Source organism: Glycine max, chromosome 12, assembly GCF_000004515.6.
Source record: "Glycine max cultivar Williams 82 chromosome 12, Glycine_max_v4.0, whole genome shotgun sequence".
In the NCBI taxonomy this organism is placed as follows: domain Eukaryota; kingdom Viridiplantae; phylum Streptophyta; class Magnoliopsida; order Fabales; family Fabaceae; genus Glycine; species Glycine max.
The window spans coordinates 4,392,468-4,418,789 of record NC_038248.2 but is presented as its reverse complement, the minus strand read 5'-3'; the positions used below and the strand labels follow the sequence as shown (position 1 = coordinate 4,418,789).

At 34.1% G+C, this 26,322-nt stretch overlaps 3 protein-coding genes and 1 pseudogene across 4 annotated transcripts; 1 reads left to right on the top strand and 3 right to left on the bottom strand.

The window, feature by feature from the left end:
- The first annotated feature begins 205 nt into the window (after positions 1-205).
- Positions 206-1,057, top strand: LOC100805059 (cell wall integrity and stress response component 1). The gene has a single exon (XM_003539611.4). The coding sequence runs from the start codon at positions 368-370 to the stop codon at positions 683-685; it is 318 nt and encodes a 105-aa protein (XP_003539659.1). The 5' UTR covers positions 206-367; the 3' UTR covers positions 686-1,057.
- Positions 1,058-4,694: 3,637 nt separating this feature from the next.
- LOC100811833 (laccase-2) lies at positions 4,695-8,511 on the bottom strand. The gene is made up of 6 exons (XM_006592126.4): positions 8,296-8,511; positions 7,774-7,925; positions 7,379-7,623; positions 7,090-7,218; positions 5,769-6,749; positions 4,695-5,148 (listed from the first exon to the last, which is right to left on the bottom strand). Exons 1-6 carry the CDS (start codon positions 8,428-8,430, stop codon positions 5,018-5,020), a joined length of 1,773 nt encoding a protein of 590 aa, XP_006592189.1. The 5' UTR covers positions 8,431-8,511; the 3' UTR covers positions 4,695-5,017.
- A 3,847-nt stretch (positions 8,512-12,358) lies between these two features.
- LOC100796551 (E3 ubiquitin-protein ligase SDIR1-like) lies at positions 12,359-19,903 on the bottom strand (annotated as a pseudogene). The gene is made up of 9 exons (NR_163802.1): positions 19,787-19,903; positions 18,439-18,558; positions 18,268-18,322; positions 18,131-18,183; positions 17,792-18,020; positions 15,113-17,645; positions 14,518-14,560; positions 13,939-14,064; positions 12,359-12,707 (listed from the first exon to the last, which is right to left on the bottom strand). The product of NR_163802.1 is annotated as an E3 ubiquitin-protein ligase SDIR1-like (transcript).
- A 4,068-nt stretch (positions 19,904-23,971) lies between these two features.
- Positions 23,972-25,467, bottom strand: LOC100792874 (E3 ubiquitin-protein ligase RDUF2). Its single transcript, XM_003539589.5, has one exon. The coding sequence runs from the start codon at positions 25,255-25,257 to the stop codon at positions 24,172-24,174; it is 1,086 nt and encodes a 361-aa protein (XP_003539637.1). The 5' UTR covers positions 25,258-25,467; the 3' UTR covers positions 23,972-24,171.
- Positions 25,468-26,322: the final 855 nt, after the last annotated feature.

The window sequence follows — 26,322 nt, the reverse complement described above, 5'->3', positions numbered from 1 at the left end:
TCACAGTGAACAGTAGGAATGGAGAAAGTGGAGAAAAAAACACAAGACAGAAAGAAATGAAATGCTCAATTTGTTTTTAAGTGATTAATAAAACTAATGTTTATAATATGATGAGTAAGTATATATAGGTAGGTATCTGATGTGTATATATAATATTTAATTAGCTCATTATAACATCGAATCTCATCAAGAATTTTTTATGATCACCCTATGAACCTTTTTTTTGCACTACACAGTCCCACTTCAACCAACTTTCTTTCTTCTCTCCTATCAACATTCACCTTTTCCATTCTCACTCTCTCTCTCTCTCTCACACACACACTCTGTCCCATAGCTAGTTGTAGATATTACAGTTCCTTTGTTTTTCATGGATGAAAAGTGGAAGGTGTCAAAGAAGGAAGCAGGTTCAAGCACATCATCCAGCAAGTCATCATTGTTCTCAAGGAGTTGCTCAACAAGAGGCTCTTCTTCTTCTTCTTCTTCAAACTCCCCTCTCTTGATCAGGAGCTTATCCCAAAAGAGTTCCTCCACTTCCAAAACCACTATTCCTAGGAGCTTCTCACAGAAGAACCCCTCCATTGGTAAGAAGTGCACCAGCATAGCTAAGGAACACAAAGCCAGATTTTACATCATGAGGAGGTGTGTAGCCATGTTAGTTTGCTGGCACAAGCATGGGGATTCTTGAAGGAATCTCCTTAGATCGCCTTTTCATTATAGTAGCAAAATGCTGAAGGGATCTGTTTTCCCCCCCCAAATATATTCGTTTTGTAATTGCCAATTATATAAGGTGAGTTATAACTTATAAGATTGATTTACTCATTGCTTAAACTATATGTGTTGTTTATGTATACATACACAAACACACACTCCACTTAAGTATTAGTCAATCTTCAGTTCTTCACCCTCCAGGCAAAACACTTCTAATCTTGATTTATCTTTTTTGTTAGTTTGAGATTAATGTTAAACAATGACAACTAAACTAAAAGCATGCTTCACTTTTGGTTCAGGATCCTCAAAAAGTTTTCATGTACTAAATCCCACCTCAGACTCTATGATTGTGTCAGCTCTCTCTCTCTCTCTCTCTCTCTCTCTCTCTATATATATATATATATATATATATATATATATATATATATATATTTCTCTTTCACTATATTTGTGTGTTTAGAAGGAAAGGATTGTTTACTTTATGGTAAAGCATAGGGATATTTAATTCAACTGCTTCAACTCATCATCATCATTTAAAAGTATTTGGATCTGCATTGGAAATGCAAGTCACATTCCTTCTTCGTTTTTCCCATAAAAAAACAAAAGTACCGGCTGACTCTTTAGTTCAAAATGTTAAAAAAGTTACCAGACCTGAGTTTTGAAGTATCTTCTTTTTTTCGTTTTGGACACTTCGGAAAGGGGAAATTTGCAATCTCAAGTTAGATCTCATAAAGGGCTTAGGTGTAATTCATAACTTGACGATAGTGCGATTATAGAGTTTGAATATTTTCTTTTCTTCAGCCCATCCCCGTTAATCGTAATTAGTACATCAACCATTTATTAGACTTTACTTTGTAAGATTTCACCAAAATGTAGTGAGTAAAAGGGGAAATTAACTAATCACTTTAATTAAATATGAAGTGTGATGCATTTACATATTAAGCTTCAATTTAAAGTTTTTAAGTTGGTGTTCAATTCTCTCTATTTACAACATGAAATCTTTACAAATATTTATTACTCTATTTATACAAAGACAAAATTAATGGGACGTAATCATTTGTCATCAACCATATATGAATATTGCATCTTGAATTAGCTAGAGGCCACTAACCTTTGGAGAGATAGAAGCATAAATTATTATTACCGGTTAACCTTGAGACAGAATTTTTGGTTACGGTCAACCTATTTCTATTATGGTTATGTGAGACAAGCATTAATGGAGGAGTTATCCCAGTTGTAAAGACCATCAACATCAATGAACATTCTTATGCTGGGTTAATTTGAGAATTAATACGTTGACACACACACACACAAACAAAAAACCAGGACTTCAAATGAAATTTGAATTTCATTATGCCCAAGCTAAAGCAAGGATTAGATCATAAACCAACTTTACGCAACCAAAGACTTTTCAAATGTACAAGGTATTTGGTACAAATTAAAAACCTCTACAGCAACCATCAGGTTAGTTAAAATCCTAATCATACATTTACAATCCAATGGTCCAGTAAATCAAGCTAATAAAGTAATAAATGGTGAATCTGGTTTTTTTATTGGTCAATATAATCGTAAAATTAGTCAATCACAAATGTAAAATTGATTAATGTCAATAAGAGAATAAATTATTAGAGAAATCACTCCCAGTATGTCACTTATGATTCTAACCAATAATCACATGACACATGGATAATTTAATATTTTAAATTAAGAAAGATTATCTTTTAAAAAAAGAATTAAGGAGGATAAATTAAGGAACAACACCGTTAATCTTTGTTTGGTTATTAGTGAGTATATCTTTAATTTAGTGAGTATATATTTAATAGTCCATGTTATGAGATTATTAATTAGTCAAAACTCAGGATCACAAATAGCGTGATGGTATTGAATCATCTAATAATTTCTCCAATATGAGATTGGAAAATATTCAATAAAATTAATCAATTGTTAGGAGATTGATCAATTTACTATAATGGGTTAATTTTCCACACAGATCAAGCTAATAAAGTAATAAATGGTCAATTTGATTTTTGTACTGGTCAATGTAATTGAGATTAATCAACCACAAATGTAAAATTGATCAATGACAGTGAGTTTGGAAAATATTCAATAAGATTTGTTGTGGAGGCTATCTTACCCCACCCTATTGACGATTAAGACAAATGGAAAAATTGCCTTAAGAGGATATAAGGACAAGTAAACTCACCCTAGCATCACGCATAACCCGGTTATGTTGCGGTAAAAGAGACACTTGCGCTGAAGTAATAAACACTTAGGCATTTGACTACATATCTTCTTACATGAAACACAAATCAATCTAACAAACTTTTCGGCTAGATATGTATAAATATTGAGACTCCTCTCATGTATGAATAACTCAACCCCTAAAACGCTTTCTAACTTGATTGTCAAAGTCTCAGTAACCAAGGCTGATCCTTAGGGTCGTCGGAGGTGCAACCGTACTGGGCTCACGACTAAAAGAAGTCCAAATTTTTAAATTTTTTATAATTTTGTAATAATTTTTCAATATTATTCTATATTGTCTCATAAATAATTTGAAATTGTTATTTATTTTATGTCTCCTTTTTTATTCAAATTAAAATGGGACATGTTATTTGAAAGTGTCACTCTTATAATTAATTTTCCTAATGTTTTACAATCATAGGTTCATATTGATTGAATTTTCAACTCTTTGATATATCGGCAAATTGAAGAAATACAAAAAAAAATATCAAATTATAGGAAATAAAATTAAAATTAGTATTTTCATAAAGAACAAAATATATATAAGCTTTAATATGAAATGATATTTTATCAATGATAGATGATAATGGTAAAGATACAGAATTTTCTTTGTAGGATTAAATTTAAAGAATAAATTAAATCATAAATATAATTAATATTTTAAAAATATATATCCATGCGAGTTTATCCAAACTCGATAAAATTTGACAAGAGTGTCAATTGGTTTAAAAATATAATATTATCTATTTTAAATCATTTTTATCTTTTGTACACATGGGAATAAAGAGAGTCAAACTTGTCTCCTGATCTATCTCTTTATCATGTCTACTTTATACATAAATATTTAGGTGTATGCAATTTTTTAGAGATATAATTCGAATAAAAAATAATAACCTAAGAGTAATTTATTACCTGTATATTTGTAAATACTTAAATATAAGGGAGTCTTATTTAATATTTCACCATGAACACGTAAAATCTCAAGACAGACTTGGGTATCACCACTCAAGAAACCACTACGGCTTGTCGTACCTTCCATGGTGTCACTCACCATAATTATATTCTTCGGGTTCACATAAGTCACAACAAGATTAATCAAGTGTTACCGTATTGATCAATTTACTTTAATGAGTTAATTTTATAATGAGAGAAGCTAAAAAGAAATTTGTTTGTGTTAGAGCATGATAAAAAAAAGAATTTGTTAAGAGATACATCTAAATGAGAAGAAAATATTGCATGATTCGAGATTATGTTGCTAGAAAAAGAGAAATTATGTAGTTTGACCGATCTACATGTGATATGTAATCACATTTTTAATTTCTCTTAAGAGGATATGAACACACTATTTAGCATATTCTTTCAAATTCTTTCTAATTATTTCTATAAAATTTATTAAAAATTATAAAATTAGAAGAGAGAGTCATTAATTATGACCTGGAATCCACCAAATTTATCATTTTCAATAAATTTACACTAAGGAGAGAGTGTGTTAAAGAGTCTATTATTATTATTTCTCTTTCTCATAAATTTGAATTATCCTGTACTTTGGTAATTGATATTATCATAAGCTAAATAGTAGGATGTTACTATCAAAAATGCATATCCTCAGTTCTGTTACGAGGGAAAAGGAAAATGAACGATTGTCAACATCAACGAGCTAGCTTCCTAGCCATTTTGGATCGGATGATACAAACATACATTAGGATATGCATTTGACAAAGCGGAAAAATTGCAAGGTCAGAAAATAAGAGGAAATGAGAAATATAAATTATTTCAATCAAGGTAAGTTTTTAAGGGAAGTAATGCATTGATATTCTGGATGGTATAACTCCAGCCACCCCCTACTTTATTGGCACTAGAAAATTAGGTGGAGGTATAGAAAAGTCATCCAGAACCTGACAGATTAATACAAAGAAAGAAATTACTGAAACGCCAATGCCGGTGATGACTCTTCACTCTTTCATAGTAGACAAACCAAAAATCCGGAAATTAACTTAGAATTAATGGAAAATCAAATGGTGTGAAAGATGAAGGAAAAATTTGCAGATGCCAGTGGTCCAGAAAATCATCAACACTTAGGGAGATCAGCTGGTGGAGGAGGCAACTTCTGATTAGGTAGCTTCCCATCCTCAACAATCCAAGCCATCCTCAACCCCCAACTAAGGTGGACATCAAAATGGCAATGCATTAGCCAAACACCTGTTTCAGTCATACACATTTAAGTTAAATAATGTGCATCTCCTCCAAAAAAAAAATGCACAAAAATAGATGTATTTTCTTAATTGTGTTTAGTGTGATTTTTCAATCAGAAATTGAGTTTCTACTTGATAATTCATGTAGTACTGGGGTTTATATATTCTCAACATAAACTATCGAAGTAAAATTTAAATTTGATTAAAAAATAAAACTAAAAATATTTAGAAAACTAGGAACCCTTTTACTTTTGAAAATGATTTTCACTTTTGATTACTTTATTTTTTATTTGTTTCTTTATATTCAAAGATTTGTACAGAAACACAAAACAGTAAAAATAACTTTTTGTTGTTGTTGTTGTAGTTTTATATAGAAATATTCAAAACAAAAAAACAAAATAAAAATAAATTAGTAATTTTGTAATTAAAAGTGAAAAAAGAAGATGAAAAGAAAGTACTCAGGCCTAAAGTTTTGTCAATGGTGCAAGCTTAAACAAAAAGTTAGGAGTCTTAAAAGAATCTAACAAAATTTATGTTGTGCTCTATGGAGTGATGAAAATAAATAAAGGAGAGCAACAATTGTAGGGTAGCTAAGGAATGATATTTTATGTCATAATTCAATGTCACCTGGGTTGTCAGCAAGGAATCTGATTGCAACCCAACCACCAGAGGGCACACCAACAGTGTTCCTTTCAACGGGGTCAACAAGGTTGAATTTTGGAGGGTCAGTGTTAGGATTAAAGTTCCCAAAGCCTTGACCCACAACATAGAAGTTAAAGCCATGAAGGTGCAAAGGGTGGCTCTCAGCTCCCAAAATGCTAGTGTCTTGGAGCACCACTTGCACCCTTGTGTTAAAGGGTATCACCACAGTCTTTGTTCCATTACTGACCCTTGTGTTGTTCGGTGGGGTCCCCGTGTAGTTGAATGGCATGAGTGGCATGGCAGGGAAATCAGTGGTGTAAATGCCATTATTAGCTTGGCCGAAGAAATGTTGCTGAAGAAGTGCTATGGAAGGAAGAGTGAAGGATATATTGTTCATTGAGGCTGCAAACTTTGAACTGTTGTTTGGTCCTTGGCATGTTTGGTTTTTGGGGCAAGGACTTGTTCCAAGTCCAATTGTGAAGAAGAAGCTCTTGTCAACGGTTTGAGGCACCTTTGCAGGGTACTTGTCAGTGTTCAAACTGAGGAATTTACTACTGAAGTTGGCAACGAAGGAAGTGTCATTGATGGCTGGAAGAGAGGGTTTCAAAGTGGGAATAGTGTTTTTTGGAGCAACAAGCGGTTTCTTGTACTCAAGAATGCCAGCAACTGTGGAATTGTCGAAAGTTCCCATGCCAGTGAAATATGGTCTTGCTAGCATCAAGAAATTGACATTTGGGTACTCAGGTTTTGTCTTTAACAGAAAGTTTGAGGTTTGTCCTGGCCCTATTACGATGATCTCTGACTCGAAAGGTTTAACGTAAGTAGCATCAGCTTCAACAGTTACCAAGGTGTGGTTTGCAATGCTGAAAAAGAGTTCATCATTGAGTGCAGCATTGATCAAACGAAGAAGATATGTCTTCCCTGGCTTCACCTTTAACCTGAACGTGTCTGTTTCTGTGTCTGTCTCTGTCCACCATGCACATCAAAACCAATTGTTAATTCTCAGTAAGTGATTAGCATTCAAATAAATAACAATTTAGAACATATTCTCTTTATATGTATCACTAGTCAATTTCTTTTGTACAAATAAATTTGAGACTTATTTTACGTTAAAGTAGTTTTTCTTTATCTTTCCTTGGGTCAAAATTGGTTAACATAGATTTAACAAGCTGTTATTGGGAGATATAAGGTTGTTTTTGATGGTTGGCAAAGGGGGCTTGAGTGAAGGAGGGAGGGAGAGATTGTGGGTTCAAATCTCTCCCACTAATATTTTTAACAAAACTAACAAACTAAACAAAACTGTTACCGTTGTTGGAGCAATTGTAGAGGGGTCCAGGAAGACCGTTAAAAGTGTAGGCATCAGAGACATTTGGGCCAGCCCCTGTCTGAAGGGCTTGTGCAATAACAGCCTCTGGATCAGCATTCCACCACTCACCTATAAGTTTCAATCATTAAAGCAATAATGATCAGAAAGCTTTTTTCTTTATTTGTATTCATTCACTATCCTTTCTTTTAAAAATATGAATGATTGTGTTAAATTAAATTAGAAAAAATGTGTATATTCTATTGTGTTGATGATGGTTTGGGGCATGTACCAAAGAGGATGGGAACTTCCTTGTAGGGTTTCTCAAATGGGTAAGATTCGTTGCGCCTAGGGAGGAGGATTAGGGGTCCATAGAGAGTGGCTCTTAACCATGAAATGTGAGCATGCCAGAAGAGGGTTCCTCTTTGTCCAACAATTGTGAAGTTGTACACATAACTCTGGCCAGTTTGAATGGGGCATTGAGTTATGTAAGATGGACCATCTGCCCATCCACTTTGAAGCTGTCTCACTCCATGCCTGTTTTTTGTTGTCATCCAAAATCATTATTGTCAATAAGATATATACGTTAGTTACTAGCCATATAAATAATAATCCATTGCATGTGCATGGACATATCCTAGCTAGAAGATGCATAACATATATATATATATAAAAGATCATTCATACCAGTGTATGCTGACATTGTTGGGAACATGATTAACCACCTTTACCACTATTCTGTCACCTTCTCTTGCAACAACTCTAGGCCCAGGGAACTTTCCGTTCACGGTAACCATGCTCTTCGTGTGGCACAGCCTCGTAATGTTTCTCAGCCTTATCTGCAAGAATAATAAAATATTGATTCATATATAGCACTCTTTTTTCTGCTAAAAAGGTGTACAACTTGGCCAGCATTTAGGCTAGTTTATACTGCATTGAGTGGTCAAGGTTAACTTATTTCACTTTGAATACACTACTGTTAGTTAAAATCTATTAGAAACTACAAATCATAAGTGTGACTTATTAATTAAATAATAAGTAAAACCCATAGATTTTAGTGATTTCTAATAAATTTCAGTCAAAAAGTATATTCAAAAGAGTGTCATAATGTATTAGTAGCATTTCCCATTAACTCATTTCACTTTAGACCTCTCACTAGATTCATATATGTGTACATGGTATAAATGTATATATGTATACAATGCTTACATCAAACTTGTAGTGCCTTGTGACACTTCCATGCTTTGAAGTAGCGAGAGCAAATTCGGGAAAAGACCAAAGGAAGCTGGTGGCAAAGAGGAATGCCACAAAAAATGAATGTGATGAAGGAATAGTTGTGGTCATTTTGTTCTGCACAAATAGTATTTCAGGACGCAGTGATTGAGTTTGGATGATAAGAGAGGATTAGATACAATGAACTGCATGCTAAACTTACTAGTATATATAGAGACACAGATACAAACTACAAATTAATGTTTGGTCGAATAGGTTTATCCGATCAGTGTGTCCATGTTTCAGAACGAAGCATACCAGAAGAGGATTCAATTTTACCTACTCTGTATGGTCCCATTTTTCTTGTACTTTGGAGTGTCACTAACGTTAATTTTTATTTTACATGTTTTGTCTGAATTACGTGTCCCATTTCGTACTCCCTAATTACAAGTTTCTTTTCCATGTGCACCCAACGTCTACTATTCAGACATTTTGCAACTATTTGTTTTGCAAAATAATGGTCACCTTAAAATTTGAAAAAAAAATGTATTTAATTGAAAAGTGAAAATGGAAACAAGTCGTTGACAAGTGTAAATTAAATGACATGGGTTATATTATACCAAATTAATAATGTGTTCGGACTTGTGCTTAGGCAACCTAAAATTACGTTAAAAAAGTAAACGTGATTAATTACAAAACATGATTTACACTAAAAAGTCTTAAATCATGACTAGAGCTTTTAATTTTTATGTAATATATAATTTATGTTTGTAAACTTAAGTACAGAATACTAAAAGGGTGTTTTGATTATCACTAAAAAGTCTTGAACCATGATTAGAGCTTTTAATCGAATCATAGTTTTGGGATTCCAAATTGCAATTCAAACACACTAGAAAGCAAACGAGTTTAATTTGAGAGTAGTAAAATTAAATCAGAATGTATTTCAAGCTTTACATAGTTAATAAATTTATAATTTGATAAAAAGATAATTTCCAGGCTCAAGCATTTCCATGTCGTTAAATTCGTTTAGGAAGAAAAAGTAATAAGAAAAGGGCATTTTCTAATCAACCGTTAAGGCTTGCTAAATAAGCCACACTCACATAGATTGTTACACTCATAATTTCCAAATTCTTCTCAAAAGAGCAGTTAAGCTCAAGTCACATTAATCATCTCGTTTTCACCTCAAGGCTTAATTGTGTGTGCCTGGTTGGTGATGGCACACTTCTCAACTAAACAGTACCGTAAGTAAGTGAGTTAAAAGCCAAAAAGAAGGACAAGGACATTTGATCCACCTATTCTTTTATCGAGGAAAACAAGGGATCAATAATCACTCAAGCAGAGAGATTAGGTTCCCGGTTAATTAGGTATAGGATCAACGTTTCTATCATAGGCTTAATCACTAAGATAGAAAGATTAATTACAAAGCAAAATAATCAAACCACACATCTCTCTGGGGGACCCACACAACTTAGCCTTTATTAGCAGATAAATAATTTACATTTACCTTGAACATACCTTGTTGCAATGTCTATTTAGTTACCGTGATGGTTAAAAAGAAAGAATTCAATTCAATTAGCTATTAATTTGACTCTGTACTCTGCAAAGGGTCATAGATTCTCTATCTCACGCAAACACTTTACAATATTTATAGGTTCCATCCAGAAAGGCATGCAAAGAAATTGAAGTATGGTATGAAAGTTCTCCACCAGTATGTGTATAATGTAGTCATTGAAATTAGACACTTCATTTATTTTTATTTTTCTTTAAGACTCCAAATAAGGGATTTGTTCAATAAAGTAATTGATTAATACGTTGAGGATCGTTCAAATATTATTTAAGTTTGATTTTTAACAAAAATAATTCTTGATAAAATTTTATTTATTTTTTTTCTTATAAACCGGATAGTTAAGACAAAAAAATATGGGATTTGTAGGCTTATTACAAAATTACAGCATTAAAAACAAGGTATTAGAGAAAAGGAAGGCCAACTATAAATAAGATGCCTTACGTGCAACTCTCTCCATTTGACTGGTGCCCAAAATTTCCTTTCTCGCCCTACTTAATTTTTTTAAGACATACTATATATAGAAGATAGCCATATCTTATTACCTACACCTTTTTAGCTACCAAAAAATTCCTTCCATAAACAGAAATGCAGATATAGCATTAGAGAAAATTTATTATAGACGAGTTTATTCATCAATGTGGATATGTTCCACCAAATTTCTGTCAATTTTTTTGTACTGACGGATTGAGTGCATATCTGATATGGTTCTAAACAAACATAAAATCATCTTCATTAATGAATCAAATGAATTTATCATCTTCATTTTTAATTCATAGCAAATGAACTATAAAAAAAAAAAAAAAAAAAAACTCAGCCAATATCTCTATACTTTGTCGCTACGCTACCGATTTCATTTATCTCAAACAGCATGGATTTGATTTAATAATTCTGTGTCTGATCTAGGAAAAACGTGATGCTTTTTGTCTTATAATTTAAAGGCAAAATGCAACACTTCATCACATGCAGCACATTGAATTTGGCCAAAGTTAATCAAATATATTTTTTTAAGGAGTTAATCAAATATTTTTAAATATCGACTATATCATTGTATTTTGGAATCATACATTACTAAATTAAATATTATAATGTTTTTGGCGTGATGGTATTAAATTCCATGTTTCAACAGGCGGTGGCTGACAAACCTCGTTACATATAGCAGAACTATAGTATATTCGCAATAATTTATGTCAGTTATATAACTAAAGAATAGCTCGTAATAAAAGATTTTCGTTCAAGTACAACGATCAATTAGTAGCGATATAACAATTCCCCGATTTTAAAATTTGACTGGCATAGCAAATCAATTAAGGGTTTACCCTCTCCAATTTGGACAATCCAATTTGTTTTCGGCTTTTATAGCTTTTGCTGACTAATTCTTTTTCACGAATAAATATATTTGTAATGCATATCCATCACTTAAAAAGAAATACTACTTGCCATTATAATACTAGCAATTAAACTTGCTTTACTACTTTTATGGATTCACGTACAGAATCTATAAACTGCTTTCATGAATTTACTTGGCATGATTGGAGTTAGAGGCCTGCATGAATAGCTACTGGCTGTGACCATCACTATAAGAAAAAAGTTAACTTTTGTTAGAAACTAGGGCTTGGGTTTGGTTTGGCCAGGTAAAAGACCTTTTTCTTGTTTTGAACGCCAAACAAAGGCAAAAGTGAAATTTGCAAGAGACCAAGTATTTTACACATTATATATACGGTCCAACTAATTACACTGGAAAAGTGGACCTAAATGTATAGTTAATTCAAATCTTATTTAAATTTTGTTAAGTGAAAAGTTGTGACATTAATCAAAGAAATTAATCTCTAACCTAATTGATTAGGAGATACTCATGATCTTTAACATGACAAAAAAACACACGAGCGTTCAGACTTCAAATAATAATACATCACATAAATAAATAAAACTTAACTTAAATGATACTATCTTGTACACAATTAGCTAGATCTAGGAATTGCTAACTCAATCAGCAAAACTGCAATGCAAATTTATCAGAGACCATGCTTTAGGATGGAGATGGCCTTAAGTAACTTCTTTTTTTTCTTAAATATATTTATTATACTTATAATATATTCTTTTTTTAGTTTGTTACCTAAAAATATTTTTTTTATTTTATTACTTGACATTTTCAAATGTTTACTATTGATACTTGTTATTAACAGAATATCACATCATATAATAGACTAACAGATAGAGAAGTAGAGGAAAAAAGAGAGAATACAATAGTTTCAAAAAAATGATAATTGTGTGTTCTTTTCAAGAAGAATAATCTATTTATAGATGTAAAAAATAATTAAAAAATTACCATAGATAAATAAAAATTACCATAATAGATAAATAAACAGAATTAACAGATAGATTATTCATAACAATTTAAACATTTTGTTATAAGGATGGAGATGGCCTTAAGTAACTTAAGTGCTCCTCAAAAAGAAAAATGTTTCTCTTTAAGATAAGGTGTATAACATGCACTATCATCACCTCCCACTTAATAACATTTTTAATGCTATTCATATATCAAGCGGTACACATGTCTCGGAACATCTAAGAATTCTCGGGACTAAACATAGACTACAATCTTATGCTTATGCCAATCTCATTATATTCGCCAATACCGAATAATATATACATATATACTTGTACATAACCCAAGGCATCACATCATGCATTTTAAAGCAATATCTGAACCATAAGATTATGCAATATCTGAACCATCGGACTCGCTCTCCCTGTTTCCTCCACTTACCGACCCTATCCTTAATTTGCACACAGGACATGTTCCTTGTTGTCGGAGCCATGGATCAATGCAGTTTGCATGAAACTGGATAAAAAGAAAGAAGTAAAGTAGTCATTTATGGTATTACCGAAAAAATTAGTCATTTATGGGAGGTAATATAATCACCATTTACAGCTTTAGTAAGTACTATCAAGTTGTTAACCAGTTATGTGAAAGGGGGAATAAGTTGCAACCCTAGTTAAGTAGCAGCAATCATGCTTTAATTAAACAAACGATAAGATTTAGGTGCAGTGTATTTAATACTTTTGGTGTTATGTTTCAACTAAAATTAGAGTTTCATTTTCATCTCAATAATAATATCTAGAATAAAATTCGGCATTAGGTTACCAATGCAAACTCAAATTTTAAGAGGAAAACAATACTAAAAGCATCTATAATATTAATCTAAAGGTTTATTCTAAAACAAAATAATAACAAATTTTAAAAATGAATCAAGTTTAGTAAACAGCATTCATATGGGGAAGGTATTGATTGTTACTCCTCCATTTCACATTCTCTATCATTTAAGGTAAAGACTCATCTTAAAAAACGTATTATTGACACCAATTACTAAGACAAAATAATCTTCTTTGATTGAAATACCCTTATTAGAAGAGTTAGAATAATTGTGAACTAGTTAAGTATAGAAGTGAGAAAAAATAATTAAATCTTTGAAGATATACTAAAATGACAAATGTTTTGAACCAAATCAACATTCCTAAAGTGATAGATAATTTGAAATGAAAGGAACATGTCTCAGTTAAGCACATTAGGGAGAGCTGATCCATGAAGAAGTAGCACAAACAACCTAAACATGAACAAATATGAGCAATATTGACTGGCATTATTCAGGGCTTAACTCCTACGTGGGGTATGCAATTTAGAGGTAATGTGCAGACTGACAATTGTTGATAGGAAAATCAACTATTTAGATAATGATAATATATATGCACATAAATTATGAACTAGCCGAAGCCTGACCAGAACAGAAAAACAACAATAAATAATATTAACCGCATTATTCAAGAGATATGAAGAACTATTCCCCCAATATTATTAAAAGAATAGAAATTGGCAGTCCCCGTAGTCTTTAGTTCTAATGGATCTGGCTAGAATATGATATGACGGGAAAACTAAGAAACTGACAACTTTATATCTGAATATGGCACTGACTAATCATTATCATAAAATAAACCTCAGAGATAAGTACTAATCTCCATTAGTTATAAATAATTTTTAAAAAATGAAGAAAGAAAAAGATGGGCATTCACCAAACCTGATGCAAGCATGGTAAGCTTCGAACAAGCTCCCCCCTCTTAACTTGGTCCAAGCATATAGTACATGTCAGCTCATCTTCTGGACCTCCGGTACCTGCCTCTGTTCCTCCAGATTCTTGTTTAACCTGATAGAACATTAAATAAAGAAACTAAAAACCGTTCCCATTCCAGGAATAAGAAAGTAGGGAAGCCATCAAGTGGGGGCAATTTCTGCCCAGATTTAAAAAAAAAAGAGTATAAAATAGTCACTTTATTTAATTACACAAGGACACCATTATCATCATGCATTAAAAGAATCATATATATTTGTTTTCTTCAAAAGCACATCAATGAAGAGGACATCACGATCACATAAGGGCTAATTACCAGATATTTTTCAACCTATATCCCAGGGGATTGCCTAAAATACTTATGAGGGGCAGTAACATCATGGACCAACAGTAGTGCATAAAGCTAACAACCAGGAGTATCACCAAGCAATACATTTACATCATTATCACCATGAAACACCATAGCTCAGCAACCTAGGCTAGTGAGACTAAACAAACCAAAAGCAGACACAGATAATGAATATTTACCTCAGCTGCATCTGAAGAGGATGCCAAACCAGCTGAACCATCTCTGTTAACATAACAAATTGTATCAACTTATTTATTATGGTTTACCACTTCTTAACATAAATGTAGATGCACACAAAGGAGAAAATTAACCCTTTTAACCACTTAATGAGACTTGAGAACCCTAAAAATAAAATAAAAAAAGAAACAGACTATGGTTGCATTTTTTCTCAATAAGCTTTTATTAAATAGTGCTTCCTGAGCAACGCCATAACAACAAAGCCTCTTTCTCACAAACAGTCAACTAGTATGCAATGAGTGCCAATCAGCCCTTCAAAATCATCGTTGTATTACCCAGTGATTATGTTTTGATAAGAACAGATAAAAATAGAACAGATTTGAAAAGATGAAACAGAAATTTTTATAGATAATTTGAGATATTTTATTACACAGGTTTTTGAGAGCCTGTCTCTCCACAATTCAGATTCTTCCTAATTCCAGAGTGTCTTTCCCATTTTGGTTTACTTCTATTTATACTACATCTAATGGACACAATTATTCTGAATGATTGTAATTGTTCCCAAGGGTTATGCCCCCTTGATTCGCATCTCCTAACCTTGCACCCCTTAGGCGGATAATATCAGTTGGTTGTGACAGTTCCCAAGGATCATGTTCCCTTGATTCACATCTTCTGACCTTGCACCCTTCGGGTGAATCGTAACTATTGGGTGGTTTACACCATTTGGGTGAGTTGTAACTGTTGGGTGGTTTGCAACCCTTGGATGTTGTCCGCCCTGCTGCTGGTAGTCCATAGTTATTACTTCTCTTGCTCGCTGTTTGCAGGTGTACACCTTGATGATGTGTGGCTTATGCTTATGCTTATCAATACCCCTGCCTAAAAGACTCACCTTGTCCTCAAGGTGATAAGTCGGAAAAACCTCTTGTAATTTAGCCACAGATTCCCAACTATTTTCATTGGGAGGGAGATTTTGTCACTGAATTAAAACTTTCACGTTGCCAGGTTGTAATTCACAAATATCTAAAACAGAATTTGGATAAACTTGTAATTCCTGATCCTCAGATAACATATGTGGTAAAGGTTAGGACTGGAATGAGTCACCAATGGCTTTCTTGAGGAGAGAGACATGAAAGACCAGATGAATTTTACTGTGAGATGGAAGATCCAACTTGTAAGCAACAACACCCACCTTGTTTAACACCTGGAAAGGACCATAAAACTGAGGGGAGAGTTTTTGATTAATCCTTTTAGCCAAGGATCTTCTCCTGTAAGGTTGCATCTTCAAGAACACCCAATCACTGACTGCATATTCTATGTCCTGGTGGCATTTGTTGGCATTTGCTTGCATGATATCTTGAGACTTCAACAAATTTTCTCTTAAGAGTAGCCAATAATTCATTCCGAACAATTGTTAGTTTATTGACTTCTTCAAGGCAGGAAGGAATGGTGGATCCCTTGAGAATGTGAAGGGGATCATGTCCATACAAAGCTTTGAAAGGAGACATTTGCTTGAAGCATTATAATTGGTGTTAAACCAGAATTCTGCCCATGGAAGACAAGAGGCCCATTTCTTAGGCTTTATTCCAGTTAAGCACCTTAAATAAACTTGTTTAAACTTCCAAGCATCGGTTGACAACTTTTGTCTGTCCGTCTTTCTTTTTGACTGGTATGACAGGACTGGAATAAGGACTTGTGGACGGTCGAATGATTCCTGCTTCTAACATTTCAGCAACCAATTTTTCAATTTCTGTTTTCTGATAGTGAGGATACCTGTATGGTCTGATATTTGGTATTTGGGCTCCTTCTTTGAGGTGTATGGCATGGTCTTGACGCCGTTGCGGAGGAAGTCCTTTTGGAGGTTCAAAGATGGAGGGGAAATCATGTAGCACATGTTTTAATTCTGGCAGAATTGTATCCTTCCAATCTATCTTTGTTTGAATGTGGTGATAGTCGATAAGGAACCCTTCTCCCTGATGCAAAGCTTTCAACATAGATTTAAGTGAGGCGTCTTTCTTTAATAGTTCGGGTTCTCCCTTTATAATCACCTTTCTGCCATCAATCTTGAGGACCAGCGTTAGTTGTTCAAAGTTGGCTCTAATCTCTCCTAAGCTTGCTAACCATTCCATACCTAAAACCATATCTACGCCTCCGAGGCCAATCAAGAAGAACTGCTGCTGTACTGGTACTTCTTGCACTTTCAGGGGAACTTCTCTACATACTCCCTTGCATTTAATTTTGTGTCCATCTCCAACTTCTACCACGTATGCCGGAGTGTCATCCATCCACCTTTAATTGTAATTTTTTCACCAATTCCTTGAAAATGAAGTTATGGGTGGCACCACAATCTATCAATACTTTGACTTTGTGATCATCAATATTTCCCCAAACCTTTACCGATCGTCGAGAAGTAAATCCCACAATAATATTCATGGATAATTGGGGTGTTTCTCCAATTTCTGGTTCGGGTTCCTTTTCGGAGTCTGTAACATCATCTTCATCTGTTACTAACATTATCCGAAGTTGTTTATTTCTGCATACATGAGAGGTGCTCCATTTTTCGTCACAGCGAAAACATTCCCCTTTCTTCCTCTTCTCTTGAAGCTCTGCTTCGGTTAATCGTTGAAATCCTTTGGGTCGGTTGTTGTTTTCTGGTGTGTTCACAGATGTACTGCTAGTGAAAGAATTAAAAGGGCCATTACTTTTTCCTCCACCTTTCTGACTCATACCATAAGTAATAGTCTTTGTATGGGATGGATTTCGGTAAGAGGTATTGACTTTTGAAATTGAGTTTGAAGCAACATCAGGTCCCACCTTCCAAATTGCTCTGTTTATTTGCTCGATCATTAATGCCTTCTTGACCATGATTGATAAAGTGGGGGGTTCGTAGAGTTTGATTTCTGCCCCAATGTCTTCCTTCAAACCTTTCGAATTGCGGCAAAAGGGTTGAGAGTGGCTGAAGTTTGGAATCTTTCAAGAATGGCAACCTTGAAATTGTCCCATCCAATATCAACTCACTTTGGTGGGACTGGAACTTTGTAAGTGTGAATAGGCAAGGCATTTATCTCTTCCTCGGTCATTGAACGAGTACTAGAAGCAGTATCAGAATCCAGAGCTCTCAAAGTGTCATAATCTGCCACAAAAATCAAGAAAAAGATATCACCTTAGAAAATAAAGCTATATAAGCCTTCATTTTCTTCTAGCACCTGTTTCAGGCGTTTTCAACTTAGAAAAGATATCAAAATACACATCCGAAGATACAACTCAGAAGCATAATACCTAGCTCATCAAATTCACGGTCAAGAAGTGCAAGCTGAAGTCTAAGTCCCTGCAATCTTCCTCTGGTTGCAATTGCAATAGATGGTGGCATGTGACGACGAAGTTCATCATGGCCAAGCAACCCAGAGGCTGCTGCAGCATGAGCCCTGGCCTGTGCTTGAAGCTGTTGACAAGTTGCATACATCCTCAGACTTGTAGCCATCACAAAGATAGCCAGTACAACCCAGAGCTGATATGGTATGTGCCAACAATTACTTTCTTAATTTAATGCAGATGAGAAGTACTAATATGCAAACTAGTGGCAACATCAAATTTAGCAATTTTTAAGCAATTACTTACCAAAAAATGATGTAACATCTGAGGGGAGTTTAATATCATGAATATCAAAATAATTGCCAAATAAGCATGCCAGATACAGATTAAGAAGCTGCTCATATGAAGCAGCAAAGCATTAGATACAATAGTGATAACATTACCTGTGATAAGAAAAGCTAGAGAATTGCCATTAACTAGCCGAGCTGGATGAACCCTCTGATAGAAAGGAGAAAAAGAGTATGAGAATTACAGTCCAATTATGTACAGTCTGAGTTGAGTGGGAAAAAAAAAAAGCTAGCACACAGACTGACATTCACACATATTAAACATACCATCAAGGTTCTTTCAGGAATATATTCTGAAAAGCCACTTTCAATATCTCCCCTACTCCCTCGGAAGACAAAACTCATGGTTGCAAAGGAGCTCGTTCAACCAATGATTCACAACACCAGCTGCAAGTATTGTGCCTTTGATTTATTACACCAATTTACATTAATCTGAATACTAATTATGAAAGAATAAACAAATACTTATCCATTCAAGAATCAAACAAAGCCCACAAACAGAATTCCACACATGAATTTCTCAAGACTGAATGATCATTCGCAGCAAAAATCATTTTTATATAACTTTTCGTACCCCATTGCCCAGAGACTCTTCGCTATGCGAAGGTATGGGGGAGGGATGTTGTACGCAGCCTTACCCTTGCATATGCAAACAAATATCAATTTTACCGTTTGAAGATTGGATCATAAATCACATGTCACATTCCATTACCTTATATAGACTAAAATTTCTACAAAATACAAATAGATCATTAGTTTGGTGTATTGCTTGCAAAAACTACAATTTGAAGCTAACCAGATCCACTTTTGAAGATGGCGGGGTAGACAATTTCTTTTCCCTGGTGTGAACAAAAAGTGAACCCTCGGGAGAGTGATAGAGATTCAGAACACTTATTTGAGGATCAGTATATGGAATTATGGATTGTACATCATTCCCAGTCCAACATTAAAAAGTGTAGGTATATAAAAAAAAAAAGTTAAAAACTCTCTCATCCCGTGTTTTTTTTAATCGCAAATGTTAATCATTAGAATGTTAGTTTTGTTAGCAGGAGGATCGAACCTGCTACCTTCCCCTCCTTCACTTTTTCCTTGACCATCCAACCCACCTTATGTATTTAGCAATTTACTAAATTACCACACAGCACTCCCCTCTTGGATTGGAAATTTATGAGGAAGTAGGGTGTGCTTCCCCATTTTAGTGAAATAACATTTTGGTGCAGAATTGAGATGCTTTTGCTAATTTTAGGAACAACGCACTTCAATTCGATCAGAACGTAAAAACAGGCGATTTGGCAAAACAAAATCATCAAAAGTTCAGGGGAAAAGTAAGAAGAAAAAAAAAATCCAACCCTTAATATCAAGAATGCCTCCAGTAAAAAAAAATATATAAAGAATGCCTGAAATGTTAATAGAAACAGTTATAAAAAAAAAAGAACTGCAACAACCACCGTACGAAACCCACATTACAATTATTGAGATGAGAGGATCATCAAATTATAGAAACAAATATAAGACTCTAATTGCATAGAGCATAAGGTCCCGACAGTTCTAGTTTTCCCAGCATCAAAACACATCGTACACTACAAAAACAAAAAACCATGATGAACATACTTACCCAAATCAAATTGTCCCCAAATGGAGTTGTGATTGCAGCAAATGTTATTGCTTCATTACTGTCTACGTTGTTGGTGTGGTGTGGTAACGGTGGGTTCACTCACTGCTGTGCTGCAATATTAAGAATTAGAAATGCTATTTGAAGAAACATTATATTATATATACGTTTTATATTAATCTATAGTTTTTGACGATTACTTTTTCTTAATAATTACTATGACTTTTTCCGCGTAGTCCGCAACAAACGTAAATATTTTTATCTTCTCTTTTGTAACTAGTTTGTTGGTGACTTTTGATGTGAGTGCTGTAATTTGGTTTTTTTAAGGGAGATCAAGAATTGTAAATAGAAAAAAAATGATTGAGATGTTTTAAGCAATATTTTTCATGTTGTGAATGAAGAAAAAAGAAATTAGAAGAAGAGTTTTCATCATATTTATTGATCAACCGATCAAAATTAATCATGAGTACTAATGTTATCGTGACTCAAAATTATTTATTTGATGCATATTTTTATTTTCTATATAAAAAATGTTTTAATTTTTATAGAGTTTTTAATGGCGTTAGAAAAATTATACGGCTAAAAATGTTGTCTAAATTAATAATCGAAATCAAAACTAAATTTTTATAAATGTATAAAGACCAAAATTTACAATTTTTTCATTTAGAAATTACTTTCTGTTTTGGTAAAAAAACGGAAATATGTGATTAACTATTGGTAGAAAAAAAGAAGGAAAAAGACTAAACTTAGTAGACACAATACAATATAATAATTTTGGATATGGTATTAGTAGGTAGTGAAGGAAAAGAATTGAGAGACACCCAATATGTCATTATACATATAGTGAAAGAGTAATAAAAGAAAGAAATATAAGAGAGAGAAAAAATTATAAATATTAATTAAGTTTTTAAAGAGTGTAAATATATGTGGATCATTATTGAGTAATGAATTCAGGAGAAGTCTGGAGTTTGGGAGATGGCACGTCGACTTGGTAATTATGGGGGCGCTGCGTTGCTACTGCCACGCCTTCGTTCGCATGCAGAAAGGTGCACTATGCCGATGGAAGCTCACCAACGCCGACATTGCCACAATTGAAAAGTCCATAATATAACCAATTATTTAATAAACTTTCGTACCGGTAAATTATTAAATAATTAACGGACACTTAGTTTTGATTAAGGAGGAATAGTTTGGTCAGTTATAACTTACTTTTTTTTTTCAAAATATACCTAAAATGTAACTAATCAAAATATTTCTAAAAAAAAAAAAGTGGTTTGCTACGAATAGTCATTTATATTTTTAAAAAAGCATTTTAGTAATACATAAAGATTTCTTTAAAATAGATGGCTAAAATACTATTTCCAAAGAATAACATATACATATTAGAGTTTCTTCATCCCAATACTATTATTTGGTTTCTTAATTGAATCCATATGTACCATCACTCATTTTTATTATTTCTAATACACAAGTACCTCAAAACCAAATTTTTGTTTGTTGCCCGGCCAAGTTATTTTTATTATTTCCAAATACAATACCTCAAAACACAAATTTTGTTTGTAATCCAGCCAAGTTACAACCTTATGAGAATTTGGTCTGCTTGCTTAAGTGAGAGGTGTTCCAAATAGCAGCGTGCTTACTTGCTTAAGCGAGTGATCACTTTTGCTGATTCGAGTGAACCTCTAAAGACCAACAAGTTGTGCAATTTTGCTTAAGCGAGCCCCCATCTAATGTGGCTAAAATATGATGCTTTAAATAGTCCTTTTTCAGTCTTTCCGAGGTGAACCTAATTTTCAAAGTAGAGAACTTTCCCTTTTGGCTGAAGTGACGATTGGAGCTCTTGGGAGTCACAATTCTTCATCCTTCATCAAGATTAGTATTTCAATGTCTAGTAGTATAATTAGGTTTGAATGTAATGAGTTGAACTCTATGTATTTCTTTTGAAGTTATTAATATATGTTTATATTCTCAATCTTTTGTTTCACTTTTATGTTGTTTGATCATGCTCATTTTGATTAAATTGTCATTTGTAAATGTCATTTTAATCTTGAATTAAAGTGGAACAAAAACCTTATACCAAGGATAGTGTTTGGTGTCTTAGTCATCTTAAAACATTTTTCTTAATGCAAATCTCACTATTAAGCTAACAAATCGCAAACCAATCAGTTTGAGTACAAAATCATCCAAATAAATTCAAAAACTATCTGGTTTGATTCAGTTTTTAATTTTTTTAACGATTTTTTATTTTTTATTTTGGATCCATTTAAATTTAAACAACCCTAATTTCAATAGTCATAATTAACAATTTTTGTGAAATTCGAAGAATAATATTAAGCGAGTCTCTTGCAAAACATTTTCAAATAATCATTGAATAATACTCCAGAGTTGATACTCTTGCCAATATAGTAACACTACACTATTTCACTAAACAATTTAAATAAGTAATATGCAAACCCAATTATTTAATTATAATTTAATCATAATAATAATAAAAGGATAATAATACACTAACTTATCCTTTTATATATAAATATAGAATTGGAATTTGAATACGACTTTCCAAAAGTGAAACAGAAAGTAAGAAAAAACTTAGATTTTCTTTTAGGGTATATTTGATTTAAAGGATGAAAATAAAAAAAATTAAATTAAAGTAAAATATAAAATATGCGAGTCTAAAAAAATATACAAAATTTATCTTCAATATTATTTTTCTCCTCTCTATCAAATACACCATTTGCCTCTTAAAATTTGTATCACCTCAATTATATTTTTAAAAAAGTTTGAAGTATGTCAACTCGTATAACCTATCAACCGATAGATTGGGTACGGTTAACTATTATTTTTAACTTAACAAAAAATTGAGTCGAGTTAGATTAATTCCCTTTTATAAATCCATGGGGACCAACCTAAATGGATCAAATTGACTCACTTTCTTTCTCTCTTTTTTTTTTTTCTAGCTCCTCTTGCTCACCATCACACACACAAAAAAAGTTGGCTCATTTTAACAGTTCTAATGGTTCAAAAACGATAGAGCTGCAATGAATGAATGAAAAAAAAAAGGCCTAAAAGATTATCAGTGACGATACCACGACCGCAGTGAGGGAAGTGCAATGGAATTGCTGTGGTTGCATGCTTCGAACTTTTTTATTTCTATCCAATAGAAATGTGACAAATAAGCTACAAATGTGGTGAATAAGCTAGAGAAAGGTGGGGGGGCCAAGAAAGGAGTGGCATTGAAAGGAAAGGATAAATCAGGAAAGACAAAGGAAAAAAATCTCAGCCATCGATACAAAAATGATTAAATCTAGTGGTTTAAAACTCTTACCGGTATGACATACTCGAAGTCCTCGACATAGCCTTTATTGGCAAACTAACGGGTAGCCAAAACTTCAAACTCAAACTGGACGGGCAAAAATTCAAAATTGCAATGCCCATTTGGAAGAGCTAGAAAGTTTTCGGAGTCAGACAAAATGTTGGATCGAATGAAGAATCTTCTGGCACTATTAACCAGTACCAACTAGACATTTTGGTCACGGCAACAATTGATAAAACGACGCACATAAATCAAAAAAAGGGAAAGCCATATGGAATCCACGGCACCGCCAAGGAGAATTCAGAGCTACATGAATTGAGCACAACCAAAAGAGAAAGAATAGATAAGGAGAGAGTTAAAAAATACTAGCCTTTAATCTTTATCTTTTAATCAAGTTTGCTATGAGAAAAGGTGAACAAAGGAACTCATCATGCAATCAACAACTAGCTCAATAATATAATAAAAGTCCTGCACATTGGCACAAATCAATTTGTGATTCAGAGTTCAGATGAAATTATGATTACCAAGCCAAAACAACAATTTAGCAGCAGCTGTTCATTCAAATTGCATTTCCTATGCAGCATCCTATTCCCATTTCCAATCAATTCAAAGGGGATGGATCACACAGGAAAAAGTGACTTATCATCATCAGCAAGCATATTGGTCAAAACATATTATGGTGCTGCAAGTTGAAAGAGGCATCTCAAAAAACATAATCCCGAAAGAATCCTCACAAATATAAGAATAAGACTATATAATAAACAAATCAAATAATTCAGTTCACGGGGAACAAAGCATCATTCTTGTTTCCCAATGCATGCCCGGTCCACTGTTACAATTGCAGGTGCCAACGCACAGTGTTTGATCCACAAAGCTAAAAAAATAGCACTCTTCGTTCCATTGATGTTGAATCAAACCATAAAAGATTCCCAAAGGGAAAACTGAACTTGTTTCAATATAGTTGCTAGTTACATGCTATTTACAGTGTGAAATGAATCTCATAACCCAAAGTTAAAAAAAAAAAAAAAAAGTACTACTATTCTTTGCAAAATTGCCATCACCATTCACCAATTAATCAATCATCCATAACCCAAGTCCTGCTATGTCTCCGCGAGCTTCTATTGAACATTGAACTCACGTGACTACGGCTTCTACTCACAGACCCATGTTCAGAAGAAGAAGAAGAGTTTCTAGAACCAATTCTTCCAAAGAATGAAAAGAAATTGCGAAAAACTCTACCAAACCCTCGACTTTCCCTAACCCTATTGCTTCTAACAGAACGAGAAATTCTCCTAGGAGCACCACCATTTGTGTTAAGTCCACCGTCCATCTCCGTGTACACCACCGGCAAATGACTCTCCCCGGTTCTCCGGCCGCCGGAGAATCGCCCTACGGCGAATCCGCCTCCTGGAAGCCTCCAAATCGTTAATCCTATCGCTTCCTCGTCGATCTGGCTCGGAACTCTAGTTTCCAAATCGGAAGGAAGCTCGTGGCGGCACACCGGGCACGAGTTCCGCATCGAGAGCCACGGGAGGATGCACTCGGAGTGGTAGATGTGCTTGCACGGCAACTCACGCGCCTCCGCGTGGAGCTCAAACACTTCTTTGCACACGGCGCAGTGCGCGTCGGTTTCGACGTGAGTTTCGCCGATCTCGACCGTCGGCATGGACTCGATCGCCGCCTTCGACGTCGGCGGATTCTCCGGCCGGCCGAAGCCGTTCATCTCCATCTGCGCAAACTGTTCCAGTAACCGGTCGAAGCCGGAGCCGAGGAGGAACTCCGACATGGTGGGAGGGAGGGGGCGGAGGCCGGTGCCATCGCCGTCGTCGTAGAAGAGCTCGAACGTGCTGGCACCGTCGTGGTCGGCGGCGGCGGAGTCGTCGCCGGGGCCGCGGAGGACGATGACGGGGTTGAACGGGGAGCGGTTGCCGGCACCTTCTCTCCTACGGCGGCGGAAGCCCTGTCGCCGGAAAGAAAGGGGATCGTCAGGGAAAGGACTTAGACGGTGGCGTGGCGAGGCTTCGGCGCCGGCGCGGATCTCTTCGACGAAACCGCTTTGACAGTGGGGGCAGGCGATGGTGGCTTGGACAGAGAGGTGCACGAAACGAGTGCAGCTGTAGCACCAATACGACGGCGTTCCGGGTTGCGTATCCAAATTCATGTTTTTGACCGAAGAGAGAGAAACAAGAGAGTGTGTGTGGGAGAAGGGTTACAGGGGGGAGCGTGAATTTAAGGGAAGTGGAGAACACAGACAGAGAGAGAGAGAGGAGCGTGTGTTAATGTGAACTGCCAAGGAAATGAGCAAGCATTTGCCTGTTTGTTTCCCCACGCGTTTAAAATCTAATCCAACATATACATGTTCTTACTTGTTCATTTTTAATTTATTATTTCATTTTCATTATTCTTGTTGGAATTGGGAAGTAAATAAATCACACTCACTTTTTCCCAAACAGTACTCGTAAACACCAATTTTTTTTAGTAATATTTAAGTTACTGCAATAAAAATGTATCCTTTTTTATTATTTATTGTTATCATACAAATAATAATATTCATAAGTATCATCAACATTACAATTAAGTTAATACACTCATATCATCTTTTTAAATGATTGTAATTCAAAAAATTGTATATTTTTATGGCTGATGGTACATTATATTTGTATCATGTTTAATTTATCACGTTGGCTAATTTTTCAATATTAGATGAAACCATGATGAAATACCTAAAATTATAGATGAGAGAAAATGTGAGAGACACCATTAATGTATTTGGAATTTGATAGTAGAAAGTTACACAATTAAAAAAAGACTCAAAATGTGGTTAAATTTTTAAACAATTGAAAGTGGTCTTTTGAAAAATAATTTTACTTTTTTCAACAACTTTCAAGTCAATCACTTAAATTTAAATATGTTTAAGTTGATATTAAAATTTCACTTAAATTTTTTTATTTTATTTTGAAAACTACAAAGTTGACTATTGGAATTCAAAATTAACTATATATAAATAATAGTGTCAATAATACAGTGAGGAAAGGACTTAAAATGTTTCTTTATATATATTAAATTGAAAATATATAAAAAAAATTCAAAATGTATTTTTAAAATTAAAATAGAATTGAGTGTAAGTCAAATATTTATCAGAATTAGAGAGAATAATAGATCACTAAAAATAAAAAAGATGGGGAGGCATTGTTAATATTGGTGACTTGAGGAGGAAGATTAAAGA

Excerpts from the sequence above, each read along its gene's own strand:
- LOC100792874 (XM_003539589.5), bottom strand. The coding sequence starts at position 25,257 with ATGAATTTGGATACGCAACCCGGAACGCCGTCGTATTGGTGCTACAGC.
- LOC100805059 (XM_003539611.4), top strand. The coding sequence starts at position 368 with ATGGATGAAAAGTGGAAGGTGTCAAAGAAGGAAGCAGGTTCAAGCACA.
- LOC100811833 (XM_006592126.4), bottom strand. The coding sequence starts at position 8,430 with ATGACCACAACTATTCCTTCATCACATTCATTTTTTGTGGCATTCCTC. Across the intron at positions 7,926-8,295 it reads CAAGGCACTACAAGTTTGAT|ATAAGGCTGAGAAACATTAC; the intron begins GTAAGCATTGTA and ends TTATTCTTGCAG. Across the intron at positions 6,750-7,089 it reads CTACAATTGCTCCAACAACG|AGACAGACACAGAAACAGAC; the intron begins GTAACAGTTTTG and ends CATGGTGGACAG.